The 21,433-nt window shown below is 41.6% G+C and overlaps 1 protein-coding gene across 1 annotated transcript; it reads left to right on the top strand.

Annotated features, from left to right (window-relative positions):
* Nucleotides 1–478: 478 nt before the first annotated feature.
* On the top strand, nucleotides 479–20,548 carry LOC147999025 (disks large homolog 5-like). The gene is made up of 8 exons (XM_087595955.1): nucleotides 479–568; nucleotides 1,073–1,140; nucleotides 1,797–1,863; nucleotides 17,059–17,218; nucleotides 18,397–18,540; nucleotides 19,173–19,335; nucleotides 20,050–20,172; nucleotides 20,279–20,548. Exons 3-7 carry the CDS (start codon nucleotides 1,797–1,799, stop codon nucleotides 20,077–20,079), a joined length of 564 nt encoding a protein of 187 aa, XP_087452081.1. The 5' UTR covers nucleotides 479–568; nucleotides 1,073–1,140; the 3' UTR covers nucleotides 20,080–20,172; nucleotides 20,279–20,548.
* The last annotated feature ends 885 nt before the right edge of the window (nucleotides 20,549–21,433 follow it).

Genomic DNA, 21,433 nt, shown 5'->3' with positions numbered 1-21,433 from the left:
CCCCATAGGGAGTGTCCCACACCCTGCTATCAGGTCTATTCCTGGTGCCATGCAAATTCAATTTGCAAGACCCAATGCTCTGGAAATGTCAAGAGCTAACAGAAATGTACCAGGAAGTGCACACCACAGCAAAGGGAGAGGATGGCACAGAGACCTATGCTATGGGATAAGGGGCACGGAAAGGCCACCTCGAGCACAGGGGTCAGTCACCTCTTTCACAAACAAGGCAAATGGTCAATGATCTCAGCTCTGGGATCCTAAAGGGCTCTGTGGCTCCTAAGCCCTGCAGCTGCAGCCAGAAGCAGCACTGAACAGGATGTAAATGCTGAGGATGGCGATGTCAATAAAACTTTATTTACAAAACCAAATTGGTGGTGGTGCTGGTGGTGGTGGTGGTGGTGGTGGTGGTGGTGGTGGTGGTGGTGGTGTCGGCGGACTGGTTCATTTCAAAGCATGCTGGAGTGGCATGGCCACTGAGCATCGGGAAACACAGAAAGGAATGAGACTGGACGCAGGGCTCCCAACACCCTAGACATCGACCTATGGCACTGGAACAGGGTCCCTGAAGGTAAGTCTGGACAGTCAGATAAGGTAAGTACATTTTATTACAAGGAAATGGGACAAGATAAATCTTCTCTTCATCTCGCTATGCTTAAGCATCTTTAAGAGTGCAGGGAATTCATGTCTCTCAGTCTGGTTTAGAAAAGTGTTTAGAGACAGCAAGAGTAAACTCCATGGTTCCCTGACGAGGGTTCCAGGGATTCTGATATCTGGGTCAAAGTGAAAGTTAAGGTGAAAAAGGCTGTCAGGCAGGGCAAAAAGATTCCAATTTCTGGTCTCTTTGGGCTGTAATTTTTACTGTGTTCAAGGCCATGAATGCAGACAGGGTAATAACGAATACAGAACAAGAAGCTAGAGCTTCATTAAGACAAAACGAAAGTAAAAGTTTTGCCCTCTGCACCACTGCCTGAAGCAGGTTTTTCTAAGTAGTTTCCGGAGGATGGCATGTTGACCATTAGATTCACACGATGATGATGACGAATTCACCTGCTTTTTCTTTTCCTATAATTAGGCCAGCATCGATTCAAGGTGTGGCCCAACCGACTTATTATAAAGGATGATACTGGTTGGTTGAAAAAGGTAGTAGCTTTCTATGAACCATATATTAAGTTTTTATGTATATTAAAATTAACATTGGAAAGAACAATGGTAGGAGAGGAAGCTGGAGGACAACTGCTGCAAATGCTTGCTTTTGAAAATGCTAATGAAGAGTACAGGAGAGCATTATTACCTATAAAGGAGGCTGGGGATATTAATGCTTATATGAAGGCATGCAAGGGTATCTTTTCTGAAAATGGAAAGATGCATATTTGGCACGTATTGATCCAGATAGAGTTATTAAATTATATGTTTAAATACTCTTGATTATCCAACAGGCACTTTCGCTCAGGATGAGTTGCCTTTAGAATGGGTTTATATTAAATAAAACTTTAACCAAACATTAACAAATTATGAGGAACAAATTTCTTTAATTATTCAGCAAGGCATACAAAGACCTGTTACTCTGTGGGGATATGATTGTGCTGCTATTGTTTTCCCATTAAGCAAAGATAAAGGGGAATATTTAATGCAGATGTCTGAGGTTTTTCAATTAGCCATGATTTCTTACACTGGAAATATTGAATTTCATCCTCCCCATAGTAAATTGTGGGATTGCTTTAAAAAAGAAAAAAAAAATTTGATAAATACACTAATTTCTGTTGATCCATTACCATCAGCCTTTACTGTGTTTACAGATGGCTCTAACACCAAGATGGCTTATTGGACCAAAGATAAATTTTGGGGACAAGAATCTTCTTTTGGGTCAGTACAACAAAATGAATTATTAGCGGTAATTAATGTATTCCAGGATTTTACTCATGATGTAAAAATATTATAGCTGAGTCTGCTTATGTTGTAGGAGTAGTACAGAATATTGCGACTGCTGTTGTTTCTACATCTAAGCCTATATTAAATGTTATTCTCACATATTAAAGGACTATTGTTATTATGAAACTCTAGAATATTTATTACACATACTAGATCTCATTCAAAATTTCCAGAATCTTTAACACTTGGCAATCATATGGTAGATCAATTAGTGGCATTTGCTACCCCAGAAGAACACAGTCATAATCATGCCAATACAGGATATTTACATATTAAATATAAGCTTCCCTATTCTCAAGCCAAACAAATTATTGCTAATTGTCCTATGTGTCAGTCTTCACGTATAAAATGTTTTCCATCTAAAATTAATCCCAGAAGGATGCAACTTAATACATCGTGTCAGATCGATATAACCCATATTTCTGAGTTTGGTCGCCTTTCACATATAGATGTAAGCATAGATAATTTTTCAAAATTTGTGTGGGCTACACCATTGCCAGGAGTACGCACTGCTCATGTTATACAGCATCTATTGGAAACTTTTGCTGTTATGGGACTGCCTTCTAAAATTAAAACTGATAATGGACCAACATATATTTCTTATCAATATAAACAATTTTGTCAACGATATTGTATTGTACATATTACTGGTACAGAACACAATACACAAGGACAAGCTTTTGTTGAAAGAATTCACCATACCCTGAAATGACAAATTATAAAATTAAAAAGGGGGGAAAGAGATGGCCTTATGCAACCTGAATGGAGTTTGCAGACCAGTCCCAGAGCTATATTGGCACAAGCATTATATGTTATTAATTTTCTTAATTTACCACAAGGTGAAGTTATATCAAGAGCCGATAGACACTTTGTTGAACTTCCCCCCAGAAGGCATGGAACAGACAGTATGGATAAAAATTGCCCGGGAAGCTGAATGGCAGGAAGGGACATCATTGTATATAGGGGAGAGGGTTTTGTCTCATTACAGGATGGGAGACTATTCTGGCTACCCAGGAGATGGATCCAAGCACAGAATAATAAGAACTGCTCCCTACCCTCAAAGGAATCCAGTTAAACCAGCTCCATTTTCTCCTGATGGATGTTCTCAGGAGATGAGGAGGTGTCCTCCATTACTGAGGCCCTGGCTTCTCTTAGTGTCCACAAACAACAATGGATAAGGATCCGTGCAGTGACAACCCTATTACCTGTGGGGTCAGGTGAAGCGATTAAGCACTGAAAGGAATAATTTTGTCCCCTTCAGGAAAGTCCTTTACTGCTGAGCACTTATTCTTAGCAATGTGTGTTTTACTCATGGTTTCTTCTGCTGCGGCCAATGCCAGTTATCGGGCCTATATTGCTTATCATGATGAAATCCTACTCCTTTTCTGTTAGTAAATATATGGATAATGACACAGAACATGATTGGAAGTTAATTCAAGCCTATTTAGAGGGTAATGAAAGTGCTTCAAAAGTAATTAATGCCTTGAAATATGATGTTCGAATGTCTTTTGGTAAACAGCTAGAAGATACTACCCCTATGGAAATAGCGAAATTATTGGCTGATCAATTGACAGGATTAGATCCCAAGGCTTGGCTTCAAAGGATTTTCCATAGCATGGGAGGAGCTAGTTTTGCCATAATCTTATGTACATTATGTATTATGTTGCTTTATTTTTACATGACTAAACCCCTACAAGGACCTTTAGCTATGTTATGTAAAGTGTTACTTTAAAACAAAAGAAAAAAGAAGGAATTGTTAAGACATAGAATTGCAGCTCCCAGGCAGGGTCAAGAAAGGCCTGGTGACAGATTCAAGTAGGGGCTGGAATGCCGCCCTGGAGAAGAAAATGTTTTTCTCACTTGGCCTTAAATTATGTTCTGCTGTGTCCCGTTTCTGTGGAAGTGGTTCTAACGCTCTCTTGGTAATGGTGAGTATATTTTGATTATAATAAGAGAGGTGATTTGTTATATGAATATTTTTAGAAGAAGCTTTCGTTTATTCGTCTTTCTTTGTTTAATCTTCCCTCATTGTTCCTGGTATCCTGGGAATAATAATCTTATGGTATCTTGACACAATGAATATTGTAGTAATGCATATTCTTAGCTTAATAAGGATTAATAAAGCTTGCAACTGCGTGCAGTTTCTTCTGCCTTTGCTCTGCATCCCCTGTGTCCTGGGGTATGCGACCATACCCAGGGCCCCAACTCACTACACATTGACAATGGGTCACCCCACAAAACACAGAAGCATCTACCTTAGTCAAAAATGGACATTTTATTGAATGCATACACTAACACTGATTGATCACATCCATAGCTAAGATACTAGGGGCAGATCCGTGGCCCAAAATACATTCCTCTAAACCTATAAAGTGAAAGAAAGAAAGAAAGAAAGAAAGAAAGAAAGAAAGAAAGAAAGGAAGGAAGGAAGGAAGGAAGAAGAAAAAACACAAAAAACTTAAGCTTCTCATAGGAACTTCGCAGGAAGTGTTGTCTGGCGGTCAGTTCTGATTAGGCCATTTTAGATGAAACAGTGAACAGTGACCCTTAATGTGATGGGCCCTATATAAAGCTTTTTGCAATATTGGAATTTTAACAAACCTCATCCAGAACATACAGCAGAGGCAAGGATGTGATCACCATGTCCTTGCTGTCTATCAGGTTATTTTTATGTGTCCTTGATTGTCAGGCATAGAACAGCAACAATCTGAAATAGCTGGTAGACATGGAACAAAGTGGCTAAAACTATAGTTGTGGGTTGCACACCTCAACTGTCAAAGGCTAATGCTGTCCTCAGAGACCTCGGAGGCCCATCTTGTAAGACTATCTATTGGAAAGTGGAAGCAGGTTTATCTGAGTTCAAAGTGAACCGGGCCAGCCAGGGAGAGGGCAACATGGGACACTTGAGACCCTGTCTAAAACCAGCACAAAAACCAACCCTTCATTCAAAGCATCATCTATTAATTCTTTATTATTTACTACTTTCTCCCTACCAGCCTTTCAGTCTGGAATGGTAGAAAAGGACTGGGAATGTTCCTTCTATTCTAAGGACCTTGATCTCTCTTTCCTTAGGTCCACATTAAGAACACATGCAAATGGGTATCACCATCTGAACAACTTAGTATCATCTACTCAGTATATCTAGCCTAATACTGTGCTATGACAATCTCAAGCTTCCCTGAGTTTCGCTGACCTAGCAAGAAGTATGAAGTACTGAGGCCACACCCCAGTGATCCTTTCAAGGGGTTAGAAGAAAGCCGTGAGAGATGCTCCACTTCTTTGTCCTTAGATTAAATCACATTGACACAATGTGGGTGGACTATTTAACCAGACATGTTTCTCCCAACCCCACCTTTCTGAGTTCAGACCATGGCAGAATTCATGCCCCACCACCCTAGATATTGAGTTTAGTGATATGTAATTATTATTTAAACCTATGCATTAAATTTTGTCATTTTGTTAATTTTTGTGGTTTTCACAGTCTTCTTTGATTAACTTTCCTAGTTTTATTAATTTATCCCCTGTGTTCTCTGGTATTTTGTCCTTCCCTTCAAACTAAAGTATTCCTTTTAGGATCCTCTACATAGCTGTCTTACTGGTTACTCATATTGTGTTAAATTTATTTTAGTGTACATTAGTCAGCACAGTAGCTGGGCAGCTGCCTGCCCTCCATGGTATCAGACCTACTTTCCAAACAATAACGCTTAACTCTCACTGACTGTGTAGCATCTTGGCTGCTCTTTGTTCCCCTTAGACAGCTCTCAGGACCAGGCTCTCCTCTCCCTTAACCATGGCTGCTGTCCTCTTCCTCTCTCCTCTCCATCACACATTTTCTTCCTTTATTCTATGGCAGCTTCTTCTTCCTTCTTCCCTCCCCATGATCCTCTCTAGCAAAGCCCTCAGAAACTCACCTCCCCCATCTGTCTGCTGTGCAGCTGTTGGCTGTTGGCTTCTTTATAATCACAGTTAACTGGGAGCAGGGTCAGTTATTTGGGGTTAACCAGTCTTGAGTTCTACAAATTAGCATTAAAATACAAGCAGCATTAGGCCAATACACTACAGGGGTTTTTGTTTGTTTGGTTGGTTGGTTTGGTTTAATTTTCATTTACCTTTTTACTTGTTATTTTATTTTTGGCTATTTTTTATTAAATGGTTATTTTATTTATTTACATTTCAACTGTTGTCCTGCTTTCCAGACTCCCCTCATCAAATTTACATCCCATTTCTGCACAGCTTTGCCTATGTGACAGGGCTCCCCCACCCACACATATCCATTCCCACCTCACACCTCTAGGATCTGCATTTGGTGGGGCAACAGGCCTCACCTTGAACCATAGAGCCATCCTTGCATACACTTTGGCTGGCAGTTTGGCCCCTGGGAGCTTGGGGATTAGGGAAAGAAGATCTGGTCAGATATTAAAGCCAATGATTGCTGCATTCTCTTCTTTTTCTGGTTATAGGTGAAATTACGTTTGTGTGCTTCTCTTTTTTTAACTTATTGAGAGAAGATTAATTTCTTGGTTTTTCTTGGGTATAGTTTAGTTCATTGTCTTGGAGTTTTCCTCCTATTAGCCTCTGTTGTGCTTTCTTACAGAAAAGAATTCTTTAAATTTGGTTTTGTCATGAAATATCCTGGTTCCTCCTTTTATGTTGATTGAGGATTATGCTGGATATAGGAGCCTGTGTCTGCATTACATCTGCCCAAGATTTTCTGACTTTTAGAATCTCTGTTGAGAAGTCTGGTGTAATTCAGATACGTCTGAATTTATTTGTTACTAGATATTTATACCTTACCCCTTTTAATGTTCTTTCTTGATCTGTGCATTTAGCATTTTAATTATTATGTGAATGGAGGAATTTTTCTGGTACAATTAGTTTGATGTTCTGTAGGCTTGTTGTACCTTTATGGCCTTTTCTTTCTTTACCTTATGGAAGTTTGCTGCTATGATTTGTTGAAGGTGTTTACTGGATCTATGAACTAGAAATCTTAATTCTCTTCTCTATCTATTATCCTTAGGTTTCAACATTTAATTGTGTCCTGAAATTCATGGATGTTTTGGATTCAATAAACCATACATGTTTATCTGAGATGGGTGTTTTGTGCTTTGTGGGATGACCTCCTTGACCCCAGGCTGCGTGAAGAATCTCAGCTGACAATGGGGACATAAATTATGAGTATGTGTAGCAAGACCCAGGCCTCTTCCAGGTTCTTAGATATTAACTGAGAACCTCAAATACAGTAGTAATGTGATAGTGTGGTGCGAATCTAGTTACTATTCTCTATTTTGATGTAGATGACTCTTTTTGTGTCATGGTCAGCTTATAATGACTAGAAGACCTAAGCTTGAGAATAACCAAAGACTACATTGCTTCTCTAGCAGCTGAGCTTTTAAAAGCCCTGGGGTGACAGCAACTGTTGGTGGACATTCTGGATTATTCCTTCTGTACTTTAACTCTCTGTGTCACTTCCACCATCAGTAAGTTAGTTCAATTCCATAAATTGGAAATCCATCACCTGGAAGAAATACTCTTTTTTTTTTAAAGATTTATTTATTTATTTATTATATACAAGTACACCATGACTGTCTTCAGACACACCAGAAGAGGGCATCAGATCTCATTACAGATGGTTGTGAGCCACCATGTGGTTGCTGGGATTTGAACTCAGGACCTCTGGAAGAGCTGTCAGTGCTCTTAACCACGAAGCCATCTCTTTAGCCCAAGAAATACTTTCTGAATATGATCTGAGATTGGCCATGGAAAAAGGGTAGCTTGAACTGTCCCACCTAGGTTCTGGGCCTGCACAGGCCTGCTCTCCAAAAGAAACCTGTGTTCACAGCTGTTGGCTGGCTAAGAAAGATTTCACGAGACGTGATACACAGCCCTCGGACTTCTGCTTCAGTCATCTGCACAATTTTTCCCGGACGATATCCTCATACCTCCAGCAGGCGGGTGATGAAGCTGTCCACTCTCAGCTCCCCTTCAGCCATCTTGTGGGCACCAGACTCTCCTCCCTGCAGCAGGAACAAGGGCTTCTCCATGGTGGCTGCAGCAGCAGTGGTGGTTTGGCATTCTCACCTAGGAGACCCTATGCCTTTCTACCCCAGTTCCAACTCACCTCAGGCCCGGGCCTCCCCCCATCCACTTCCCAAGGAGCAGGGAGAGAAGCACCCACTAGAAATAAAAGGGAAGCCCTTGGTCCTGCCAAGACTGAACCCCCAGTGAAGGGGCTTGTTGGGGGGAGGGTGGTAATGGGAGGAGGATGAGGAGGGGAACACCCATAGAGAAGGGGAGGGGGGGTTAGGGGGATGTTTGCCTGGAAACCCAGAAAGGTAATAACAATTGAAATGTAAATAAGAAATACCCAATTTAATAAAGATGGAGAAAAAAAGAGAAAAGTGTCACACATTTAAAACAGAAGAATATGGACCCTAATTTTAAACCACAGCTCTGTCAATTAACTAAACCTTTAAAAAGCTCAGATAATCAGGCCAAACAATATTTTCTCGGTTTATGTATCTGTAATGTCGCATAAATAGTAATGTCCGTTTCTTGCTATTGTGGAGGGAATTAAATAGATAATATGTAATCATGGAAATTTTGAAGTACCATCCATTTTTCTGTTCATTAAATCACTCTTCCTCATTTCATTGATCAAGTATGTATGTTTTCTCTTTCATAGTTATATGTATAATAAAACTAGTATAAAAACCTTCAGAATTATGTATGCTTTCACTTTTAACAAATTAAATTAGCTATTCGTTGTATTTCAGCTGAACATTTAAATGTTCTTCATATGTCCCAATGCTAGTTTATTAGGTACCTATAAACTTTAAACTCTTTGCCTGAGAGCATGAGTACTATTTAATTATAGAGGAACTACACCCAAGGCTGTTTTTATTAGGCCCAATTATATCAGACTCTAAGAAAAATTACTTTTGCTTCAAAGTTTGTGTGTGTGTGTGTGTGAGTGTGTATGTATGAGTGTGAGTATGAGTATGAGTATGAGTGTGTGTGAATGTGTGTGTGTGTGTGTGTGTGTGTGTGTGTGTGTGAGTGTGTGTCTGTCTGTGTGCAGCACATGACCAAATAACTTTCAGGAGCCATTTCTTTCCTTCTGTCGTGTGGGTCCCAGGATGTAACCCAGATGTTTGACTTTGGCAATAAATAATATTACCCACTAAATAAATAAATAAACAAACAAAAAACAAGCCACAAATCAACTTTAAAAGTAAAGGCCAGAAGTTCACAGAATAGTAGCATTGGCCTTACCATATCCTTTCTTTGGGGATGGGAAAATTAATGTTCTAAAATCCATGACTTTCAGGAATTGTGATATTCATGGAAATTCAATTCCTTTGCAGATGCTCCAGTTGTTGTGGCCAATTGCTAGAAAGGTCAGCTTAAGCTTGCAGGACCCCCACCATCCCTCCCCCCGCCTCCACAGAAAGCTCAAAAGACACTGCCCAGAACTTACTCCACATTCCCCAGAACCACTTTCTTTGTCCATCATTTCTGTGAGACGAAAGGTCAGACTCCTTCACCCTAGTCTCTCCACAATCGACATCCCCCCTCCCAAAACACTTCTAAGACTGGAAAACATGTCTTAGCTTGTAACCGCCAGACTCACACTGAGAGAAACTAGGGCACTGGTTGTCACTACAACACTGGTGACATAGCAGAGGACGCCAAGAACCCTCTAGGAGACAATAGAATGTCCAAGAAGGGACAGCTGATGTCATGGGGAACAGACTTTGCCTCCCTGCTAATGTTCTCCCTGTACTGAGCATAAGCTGAGGTGTCCTTTCCAGGAGACTTTCCCGGGGCAGAGCCACTGAGCACCTCCTGCTTCCAGAGCCAATTTTTCCTCAAGGCTTGATTATAAAAACCTTAGTAATTCCTATGCATCTAAATGAATGTTTCCTTCCAAATCCTGCCCAAAAATGTCTCATCCTAACTCAAATTATCCTCCTTCACCAATATTAGCCATTAAAAATTCCTGAGAAATAATACCAGTTTGAATATGCAGTCAAATTTTTCTCCTGTCTTATTATGTACAGGTGCTTGAAATCACATCAAGAAATAGCCTGCATGGAAGGTTGCAACATGGGTGTGTGATAGGGGAACACTCATGAAGCCTTGTGCTTAGCATTCAATGGTTGCCACAAAATTCCTTAGGAGGAAGACCTGAAATCATTATGGTGCTAGAAACAGTGTGGAGGCCAGTTGGCAGAGGAAAGTGAAACATTAGAGCCACCCTTGAAGGCTCCTGTTGGGCCCTACCTTGGTGTTTCCCTCCCCCCTCGCTGAGCCTTTCAGCCTGCTATAGCAAGAAATTGTTTACACCTTTGACAGCTGCTCTTAGCCCCTGATTTGGGGCTGGGATTTTCCATGGCACCCTTCCTCCCCACTGAGCTTTCCTGCTTCTTGTTTTTAAGAAGCTGTTTATGCCCCTGATTGGGCTGGAACTTTCACCACACAGACTTGTCCTATTTTCCTGGTTGGGGATTTTCACCTGCCTTGTTGTTTTTCCACAGCTTTTGCCTCTGGTATATAAGGAGATCTCAGTAAAGCCTTGGTGGCACTGGCTAAATAAGGGGTGACCCGTGTACGTGTTTTCTTTCAACCCCACAAACCTACACCCGATATTCACACAAGGTCGCGCAGGCACTGACAACAGGTATCACAATAGAAACTAGTAACTAGATTTAACCAAACTATCCCATTAATACTGTACTTCGTGGTATTATTATTTTTTTTTTTTGCTCTCCTAGAACCTGGAAGAGGCTTGGGGTTTTCTAGTCCGACTCATAATTTATTATCCTTCCCAACACTATGTGCTTTGTTCTGTTAATGCTAACAGCGGCATCCAATACCTAGGATATTTTCTACTGACATGTGTGACGTGAGACAAAACAGTCCCTGTCATCCCTCACCTGAATAAACTTCCTTAGAGGACAGTGTAGTTGGAGGGTCCTTCTTTCCTCTCCAAGATCGAGAAACATTTCCAGTCTTCAGACAAGTGTGTCAGCCATTGTCCAGTGACTGTCTTGAGATGTCCACATTGTCAGCTGAGTGTCGTCATCCAGCCTGCCCTGTAATTGTTGTAGATGATTAATAGGGTTCCAGCCCTAGGATTTAATTCAGTGCTACAGTACTTGCCAAACACACTCAAAGCCCTAGCTGCCACCCTAGTCCTGTGTGCTCTAGAGAAAGAAAATAAAGAACCACATTGTCTATCAAGTTTCTCCTCCAATAGAAGGAGAATCTGCATCGGTCTTTTAAGTAACTCTAAGCCCCAGCTTCCCCACAGCTCCCTCCGTCGATTGCACTATTGGTGCATTTTCAGTAATTCTCACTTTATTTTTGGTGTGCAAAGAATATGCACCATGTCAGTAAAGTGTGTGTGTGTGTGTGTGTGTGTGTGTGTGTTCATCCATGAACTCACTATAAATTATTATCAAATGACCCAGAAGACCGTGGAGAAACCTGTCGATGTGCATGCAGAATTATGTTACTACCGTTCCATGGCACCTTGCAGGGAACACTGAAATATTGGGCTGCTTTAATAGAGCCTATAACCAGGCTATGCATGGTTTTCGGTGAGATTGTGATGTGCAACACCACAACAGAGATCAGCAGAAGCTTCATTTATTCCATGCTGCTGTTACTAAGTGAGACAAAGCCTCATCCCATAGAGAGTCTGGTAGGATCTGATGAAGGGCAATAAACTCAGGGTTGAAATCAAGCCTTTAGAAACAAAGAGAAAAATACAAAGTCAAGGAAAGCAAGAGCTGTCTTTTCTTCCTCTTTTTTTTTTTTGAGAAGATCCACAAGAGAGACAACCCCTTCCTCAAACTAACAATGCACAAGAGAGACAATACATGAATTAAAAATCAGAAATGAAATGAGGGACATAACAACAGACACCGAGCAAATTCCAAAATCATTAGTTCTTACTCCCGAGGACTTTACGCCAGGAAACTGAAATATTTATTTGATATTGTTGATTTTCTAGACAGATAACAACTACCAAAGTTAAATCCAAATCTGGGAAGATATCTGAAAAATACCCCTAAGAAAATAGATACACTCATTAAAGGTTGCCTATATTATATATTATATTGCTTTCTTTTTGCATGATAAAACCCCTTTGAGGACATTTAGCTGTGTTATAGACAGTGTTACTTTTAAAACAAAAGAACAAAGAAAGAAATTGTGGAGTCACTGAGATACACTTCCCAGACAGGATCAAGGAAAGACGGCTGAGAGATGCAAGCAGGGGCTGCAATGCTGCCCTTGAGAAGGAATGTTTTTCTCACTTTACCTCACACTATGTTGTACTACGTCCTATGTTTGTGGAAGAGGCTCTCATGCTCTCTGGGTTATGACAAGTATATTGTGATACTAGGAAGAGGGGTGGTTTGCTATACAGATATTTTAAGAAGAACCTTGGCTTAGTCTTACTTCTTTGCCTAGTCTTGCCTCGGTTGTTCCTGGTATCATGGGAATAACGATCTTATTATATCTTGCCAAAAGGTAATGTGAGGTAATCCATATTCATGCCTGTATAAGGGTTAATAAGCTTGCAGCTGCATGCAGTTGCATCTGCCTTTGCTCTGCATCCCCTGTGTCCTGGTTATTTGTGGCCATACCTGGGCCCCCAATGCACTAGATGATGACAAGCATCACCCTTTTCAGTATTAGGTATATATTTTTTTGAAATCTATGATGTGGAGGCGTATTACAGCAACAATATGAAATAGCAGGCGGGCATGTATGAAAATTGCTGTGTTTAAGCTAGGTGTGGGGACAAGTCCTCAAAAGGAGCTGTTAAGATGGGAAACAAATAATGCATTTGTTGCTGGAATTGAGTTGCCTCAGCTGTGTTGCTCTGCCTGCTCAGTGTCCATTCAACATCACTCTGTTTCTACAGAGGAACTCAAGGTTTGCCCCAGCCGCCTGTGAGCTGTGATATGGGCAGAGAAAGGCCAGGACACAGTGGTGATTTCCCACTCCTCAGTTATGCTGAATTTTCCACTACTGTACTTGTATACACAAGTACAGTGTGGTCAGTTATTATAGATATTTGTCATTTCTTACAGAGGGCAACTATGATTGACTACACCCAATTCTATAAAAAACAAAACTTAGGAAACCTGGCCCTTGGCAGCAATGAATCAAGAAATATCTAGGATGGTGGGGCATGAATTCTGCCAAGCAATGACCTCAGATAGGTGGGGTTGTGAGGAAGATGTATGGTTGAATAGCACAATCGATTCACGTTGTATCATCTTGATTTAATCTAAGGACAAAGAAGTGCAGTATCTCTGATGGCTTTCTTCTAACCCCTTGAAAGGTTCACTGGGGTTTGACCTCAGTTCTTCATTCTTCTTGTTGGGACAGCAACATTAGGGAAGCTTGAGATTGCCATAGGCACAGTATTAGGCTAGAAATGCTGAGTAGGTGATACTAAGTTATTCAGATGGTGATACCCATTTCATTTGTTCTTAACGTGGACCTAAGGAAAGACAGATCAAGGTCCTTAGAATACAAAGATCATTTCCAGTTCTTTTCTACCTTTCCTGAATGAAAGACTGGTTGGCAGAGAATGGTAAAAATTCAAGAATTGGTAGATGATGCTTTGAATGAAGGGTGGGTTTCTGTGCTGGTTTTAGACAGGTTCTCAATTACCCCATCTTGTTGTCTACGTTGCTCGTCAGGTTCACTTTGAGCTCAAATAAAGCTGCTTCCACTTTCCAACAGGTCGTCTTACAAAGGGGCCTCCAAGGACTGTGAGGACAGCATTAGCCAATGAGAGCTGAGGTGTGTAACCCACAACTATAGCTTTATCTGAAAGACCCTCAGACAGAGGAGACTCTCGCTCCAGTCCTGAGGACAATCACCACCCCATGAACACACAGGACTCAGTCTTGATGTAAAAACAAGATGTTTACTTTGGGATACCAATGCACTGGGGCTCGACACGGTCCTCACGCAGGAGGGATGTGAGGAGCCTCAAACAACAGAAATATACAGCTTAAAATGTCAGTTAAGATTACACAGTTTCCTTAGCTCAGCTATTTCGTGCCAAGGATAACTAAGCAGATGTTTCTCGTCCTGGAATTCCTGGGATAAGGCCGTAACCACATCGATGCAGCTATTTCAGTATGAAGGCCGTCTGACTTGATACATGTTTTTCTTATCCTGGGGTTTCCAGGACAAGGACCAAGGATATCTGTATTGGCAGGTGTTTCTCTTCTGGAGTTCCCAGGACAAGGCTATAGCTATGTCAGCCTATAGCACAGCTGCATTCAGTACCAAGGACATCTCACTTCTATAGTGGTCAGTCAGCTTCCCAGAGATGTTTCCTGTCTTGTAATTGCCCTGCAGTAAATATGTTCTATACCCTCTGTTCTTATGGTCGGGCAGCTTCCTAGAGAGTGGGTGGGAATGTGCTTTCTGTACTTTCTGGTCTATTGTCTAACGTCTAGGGGCTAAGCGAGGGCCAGCTTAAAAGATTCTCATGCTTAAGAAATGGCTGTACTGATATATAAATGGGGATCTTTCATATCCACTTTCTTCCAAGTCTACCAGCCATCTCAGATTGTTGCTGTAATAGGCCTGACAATCAAGGATACAGAAAAATAACTTGATACACAGCAAGGACATGGCAATCATATCCTGTGTCGTTATGTATGTTCTGGATGAGGTTTGTTAAAATGACAAAATTGCACAAAGCTTTATATATGACCCATCAGATTAAGGGTCACTATGCACTGTCATAGCTAAAATGGCCTGGTCAGAAGTGACCACTGGATCACTCTTCTGTAACTTCACATGAGAGGCTTGTGCATTTTGTGTTTTTTTATTTTTCTGTTTTTTTTCCTTATTTATTTATTTATTTATTTATTTATTTATTTATTTATTTATTGTTTTATATGTTGTCTGTAAGATAGTTCAAGTCATGGATCTGCCCCCAAAATCTGAGCTTTGCTACTAATACTGTAAACAGTATTAGTGTATGCTTTCAATAAAATAACTTGGTTTTTTTTTTTTTTTAGTACGATAAATGCTTTTGTGTTTTGTGGGGTGATCCATGAAACAGGAGTGAAGATGCTTGTTTCTTACTCTGTCCACTGAGTTATGTCTCTAGGCTTGTCCTACTCCTTTGGCTGCACCCCCGCAAACACACACATCTGCTGACTATTTTATTTTTCAGATGAAATCACACGTTATAGCTTAGAGAGGCCTGTAAGCAATCCTACTTTGGTAACTTAAGTGCAGAGAGGAGAGCCCCACACTCAGCCTGAGGGTGCATTCACTGGTGGATCCAATATTTCAGTTTCCTCTGCTAACAGATCACCACATTGTTGCCAGGACCATAATGAATGCAATTCTTTCTCCTAAGGAATCTGGTGGCAACTGTCAAATGTTAAGCACAAAGCTTCAGGTTGTACCTATAACACACACCCACATCGCAACCTACCCGACAGGCTATTTCTGGGTGTGATTTCATGCACTTGCACATGATGAGATATGAGACCTCTTTGGCTACTTATAGGAACTGGTGTGATTTCTCAGTAATCTTTAATGGGTAATATTGCTGACTGAGGAGAATTTGAGGTAGGATGAAACATTTCTGTGCAGGGATTGTGGAGGAAGCACTCATTTAGGTACATAGCAGTGACTTAGGTTTTTCCAATCAAGCCTAGAGTCAAATTTCGCTTTGAAAGCATGTGGTGCTCAGTGGCTATGCCACAGGGAAGTCTCCTGAAAAGGGCACATCAGCTTTTCCTCAGTACAGGGAGAACATTAGCAGGGAGGCAAAGTCTGTTCTCCGTGACATCAGCAGTCCCTTCGTGGACATTCTATTGTCTCCTAGACAGACCTTGGAATCCCTGTGATGTCACCAGTATCGTTGTGACAACCAATTCTCTACTTTTTCTCTGAGTGTCCAAAGGATATATCCACAGACATGTTTGCCCGTCTTCTCAGGCGCTTTGGGAGAGTTGATGTTGATAGAGAAGAGTCTAGAGTGAAGCAAACGAAACCTAAAGGTAATGATGGACACAGGACATGGGGAATGTGGAGTAAGTTCTGGGCAGTGTATGTTGAGCTTCCTGTCAGGGGTGTGTGTGTGGGTCTTCCGCTGGCCTTTTTAGTAATGGGCCACAACCACTGGAACATCTCCACAGATATTGAATTCCATGATTATCACAATTCCTGAAAGTCAAGGTTTTCACATCATTAGTTTCTCCATAACCACATGGAGGATATGGCAATGCCTATGCTATTATTGGGTGAACTTCTAGTCTTTACTTTTACAGTGCATTCGGTATGTTAAATTGATATAATAACACCATCAGGAGTCATGGAGGGGATAACTTCTCTGAATTAAACAGGGCATCAATGTACTTCACTTTCATTGCTTCTTTAAATTCAGTGACTATCTGACAGTAGTAAGAGGGAGAGAATTGTGCTCCTGGCCATGACCTTATATTCTTAGAACTCCTCTGACTACCTCTGGCTGACGGGGCCAATCTTACCTTCATATATTAGAGGTTCTGTGTGGCAGATATTTTTCTACAGTAGCCAAACTATATGGAGCAGGTAGAGAAAGAGCCTGTAACCTATTGGCACTTCTGGGGCATTTGTCATTTCAGTAGGGGGAATTAATAAGTCTGTTGACCATGTCCTCCTCCCCCTACATGATTTTTAATGCAAAGTTATTGGACTAGAGTAACAGTGTAGGATATCTGAGTAACCCTGATCAATCAAGTCATTGTGGATGCTGAATTGATGATCTGACTTCTGAAACCAGAGGGGTGAGAGTCCTGAAACCAGGTTGTAGCCTGCGTACCGGATAATAATCCTGAAGAAGGCATCTCTCTGGTACTTGTAAGCCTGTGTGGGCGGGCATAGGGAACACCTGGCTGCTTACATCTCTTGGTCTCTATATAGTAGTGGGGGAACTGTGATCCATTTAGGATGCCTCTTACACATAGACCAAACTCCTTGCAGTGACACTGGCTTCCAAGCATGTTCTCCTGTTTGGACCTCACTGTGGTCTGTGTATGCTCTATGCATTAGCCCCATGCGGGTTCACTTGTGTTCTTCTACCTACAGAGGCCTGCAGACAGACGTCATCTCCTGAAAATGTCCTAAACAAGGTGCAGGCCAAGGAGGAAGAGGAGAGGCTGAATAGAGAACTAGAGCTAACTACCAAGGAGAGAAATGAGCTGACAGATCGCCTCCTTTATGTGACAGGTGGATCCATGAACAAGAGGTATGCATTGCTCCAAACAAATGACCTTGTTCTAAACCTCATCTCCATAGAGAGGAGATTCAGAACCTGACCCTTACTGAGGAGTGAGTTTGGAAATGGACTCTCTGATTCCACCTGTTGAAAATCTGAACTTGTGATCTGAGTGAAGATTTCAGGGATAAAGTCACTGGAGCATGAGTTCCCAGTGTACAATTGGAAAGCCCTTGACAGGTGGTAGCTTTGCAAGGTTCTAGGTGCTGTGAGTTTGTGGAGAGTGTTTGTACTTGCTAGGAAGGTGACTGAATGCTATCATCTCCTGGCAGCACCCTTAGGTGACAGGTCCCACATTGTTCATATCAATGCTTAACCAGAAGGCCTGAGGGTCAGGCCTGTTCCTTCTTGTCTGTGTGCCTTAAACTCTGAGACAGTAATGGTGCTTACATTTCTACTGATTCTCATTGTGCTCTTTCCATATTTGTCTCTCTTTCTCATTCTCTGAGTCTGTTTACTTTTCTTTTCTTGTGGGTGTGTCCCAGTTTGTGTGTCTGTGTGTGCACAGGTCTGCATGCATATGCACAACTTTTATATGTTTCTGTGTCCCTCCACCCTTGGAATTTAGGGGTCTGTTTTTGACTTCAGGATTTACCTGTATAATAGTTTCATGGAGGTGTAAGTGCTTTATTTTGGAAGCCCCACTTTCAACAGCACAGTTCTTTGCCTGTGTAGTCACATTTGTCTATACATTTGTATGCCTCGGGCAGATTATAAGTTTGTGGCAATATCTGGTCTCATCTCCAGAATTATGTGTACTGTCTGCCTCTAGAATATTAGTTATTCGGCTTGTAGCATTCCACTTGTCAAAACAGGAAAAATGAAATCAGAGGTTTCTGGATGTGTGTGTGTGTGTGTGTGTGTGTGTGTGGTTGGGTAAGATCTGTGGCCTAGGCTCTTGACAGCATAACAGGTTTGAATGCAGATCCACCCCTCCTGATTGAAAAAAGTGAGCCAGGGAACCCTTTATCTGGATGCTTAGCTTCTGTTGTCCTGGGCACACAATTCCAAGTTTCTGAAGCTGAAGAAGATCCAAATATGTAGAATTCAGAAAGTGTCCTTCCAGGCATGGGGTAGTACAGGACACAGCCTGAGTTCATATAATCCTAAACCTCGATGTTCATTGGGTTCTATCTTTCTGGGGCCAGCCCCTACTTCAGGCCAAATCCATTTTATGAAAACTTGAAGATAAAGGAGAAAGAGGTCATGTCATTACTGCACAACTTAGACACCAAGAACATTGAACATCGTGAGAAATTTCAGGAGCTCAAGAAGGAGATTAACTTCTATCGGTAAGTACTGGTCAGAAGGGCCCATCACTTGTGGAATATCCATTGCTGCCTCTCTTTGTTCTGGACTGGAGAGCCTGCAGCTCTGGGCCCATCTCTTCTGCTGTTTAAATATCACTGTGCCGTGGGTCTTTTGGACTCAGTTTCAGTTCCATAAGAGACTGTTACTTCTCACCACAGTGTCTATGCATCTTTAGAATGCTCTGGATAGAACTATACTGATTCAGGCATCAGAGTGTTATTAGGCCAACCTGTGGCTCTGGGGTCATACCAGGTTTAACAAAGCTCAATGTGTGGACCACATGGTTAGCATGACCTCCCTTGGTTCTACTGTCCTCTTGTGGTTGTTTACTGCCTACGAATTGATGCTGTCCCGATGCATAGGGCTCTCATGGGTAGTTGTAGATCCCTTGTTCTTTTGGACAGACATGGACTCTTATTCGTGCTTGGGTCACAGAAACAATTTATTCTTCCCTGGATTGGCTGTTTGCTGTTTGTGCAGCAGCCTTACATGTATGGAGATGTATTCTATGAAGTCTTTATGGGTATCTGGGTCCTGGTGGAGTTTGTGGGATTTGGCAGTTGGAATGGGAGGAAGAGGCTTCAGGATCTTACTATGCAGAGTGTGTTTCCAGCAACCTGCACAGCCGGCTCCTGATGGACCAGGCATGTATGAAGAAGAAGTTGGTCACATTGAAGCAGGAGAGCAAGGAGTTACAGAGATATTTGTTTGAGTTGAACCCGAATGATGAAGATGAACAGGAGAAGACCAGCAAACTCCAGACCCAGCAAAATGTGGTAGGAACAAGCAGCTGAGTCAGATTAACAATGTGTGATACCATTTGCCTATTGGATACATCTTTGCTTCCCCTATCACCTTTCTAATCTCCCCACACCCAGTCAGTCACCCACCTCATGTGACAGAGTTATTCATTGCTCTGTCTTGCACAAGTATTCTGGGATGTTAACCACTCTTCAGAAACTGAATTATGGGCAATTATACTTCTCTGTCCTTTTTGAAACTGCAGTCCAGAAATGGTGACAGAGGAATAACATATCACATGACTGCATCTCCCTGTCCCAGATTGGATGCTATGAAGAGTTTTGAATGAGTTCTTGGTCGTGTGACAAAGGTCATACAGGGGTCATGTGATGGTTGGAAGCACATTGTAGGGATAAGAACCAAGTGCAAATGGCAAATGAGTCCTGGTCATTGGCTTTGATCTAGGTATCATGTGGCCTTCTCCTTTCTTCCTGCACCCCAATTAGGTCTCTCCCCATTTCCCCATTCTTGGTTTGCACTGGTAGAGTCTGAGGAGCAGCTTGTTCTCCCACAGTACTTTGAGGGTTGCTGGTGATGTTCCCCAGCCTGCAGAGATATCAGCAATGATTTCAGTGAAAAGATCAGTGCTGTCTGTCCAATGCAGCTGAGGGGACAGAAGGCAGCAACTTGACAGCTGGTATGCATGTCCCCACCAAATCAGTGTCTTAATAGCTGCCTTCTCCTCCCAGGTCTCAGGAACTGCAGGAGACATGGCATAGGACGGGTCCCAGGAAGACAGCCCCCTGAGGAATGAGTTTCTCTCTCAGGAGTTCCCTGTGACGACAATCCTCACAGTCAAAGACTTTTTGTGGGTGAATATTCTTCTTCTCAGTTAATTTCCTCAATGTTTAGAGACCCTAAATTTATGTATCCGTATGCCAGCCTATCTCCTTGAGGTCTTTCTCCTTTCTCATACAGACAACACCATTTGAGAGACAATTGAGGGGACTACCTTGACATCTCACGTCCTACAGGAGAAACAGCACTACAACTGTGTTTCTAAATGTTCATTAAGAAAATGCTGTTAAGAAATGTTTTTGGTTATGATTTTCATTGAAGTTTTCTTTTTGTTATTTCATAGTTATATATTCTTGTTACTGTTTTTCATTTTTTATACCATTTTATTTGTTCATTTTATGTTTTTTGTAAATTGTATTCCTTATGAATAAAAATTGATTTGTAACTCTTGACTCTTAAGACCATCTTATTCAAGGGTCCTTTCCCCTCCTGTAGACTTAGAACTGACAGCTAGATATGGATCTGTGCATGGTCCAGTGAATTCAAAGCTACCAAGGGGTACACAGGGTGATAGTGTCTTTTGTGTGGATAATGTGACTTTTTTTAAGGACACACACTTTATGATGTAATCACTGACATACTGTATCCATGCTGTCATGTCTTCTGCTCATCCTAGTCTATATCAGTCTACAACACACATTCCTTATTGACTGTGTGCACCAGATATTGAGTAACACACACTCATGCCTGTAGAGCTGCAGAAAAAAATGACAATTTTCACAAAGGAATATAGAATAATCCTAATGGAGAACCATGTGCCTCAGTTTTTCTTACAACACAGCATTAGTATTAAACCACAAAGATAATGACCATCTACGTCATTTTGGGAAATAGGTTTTTATAGGTGCTGTTTCACTTGATCATTCATATGCTGTGTTTTTTATTGTTGCTGATTATATTTATTTTTATCATTAAACTCAATGGATCTCTTTTTTTCAAATGTATCTGGGCCACTCCTGAGTGCATTTCCCTACTGATCCAAAAGAGGGAATAGCATTTCCCATTGTAGATGATTGTTAGGGACCATGTGGTTCTTCTGAGAGAGCAGCAGATGCTCTAACCTTGAGTCATCACCTCAGCTCCTGTAGGTAGCTTTTGTCCTTCCAGGGCATGTGGTGTACTAGGTGGACACGATCACCTTCAATTAAGGAGAGAGATCTCAGAGGGAGATGTGTATGTACAGGTGGTTGAGCGGTGCCTGCTCAATGTGGTAGCCTGCTAGGCATCCGTACTGGGCTCTGGTGCCTCCACTGCTCATTGTGCATTCAGAATCAT

This window comes from Rattus norvegicus, chromosome 19 (assembly GCF_021556685.1).
Source record: "Rattus norvegicus strain SHRSP/BbbUtx chromosome 19, alternate assembly SHRSP_T2T, whole genome shotgun sequence".
NCBI classification, from domain to species: domain Eukaryota; kingdom Metazoa; phylum Chordata; class Mammalia; order Rodentia; family Muridae; genus Rattus; species Rattus norvegicus.
This window is presented reverse-complemented; position numbering and strand designations above follow the sequence as displayed.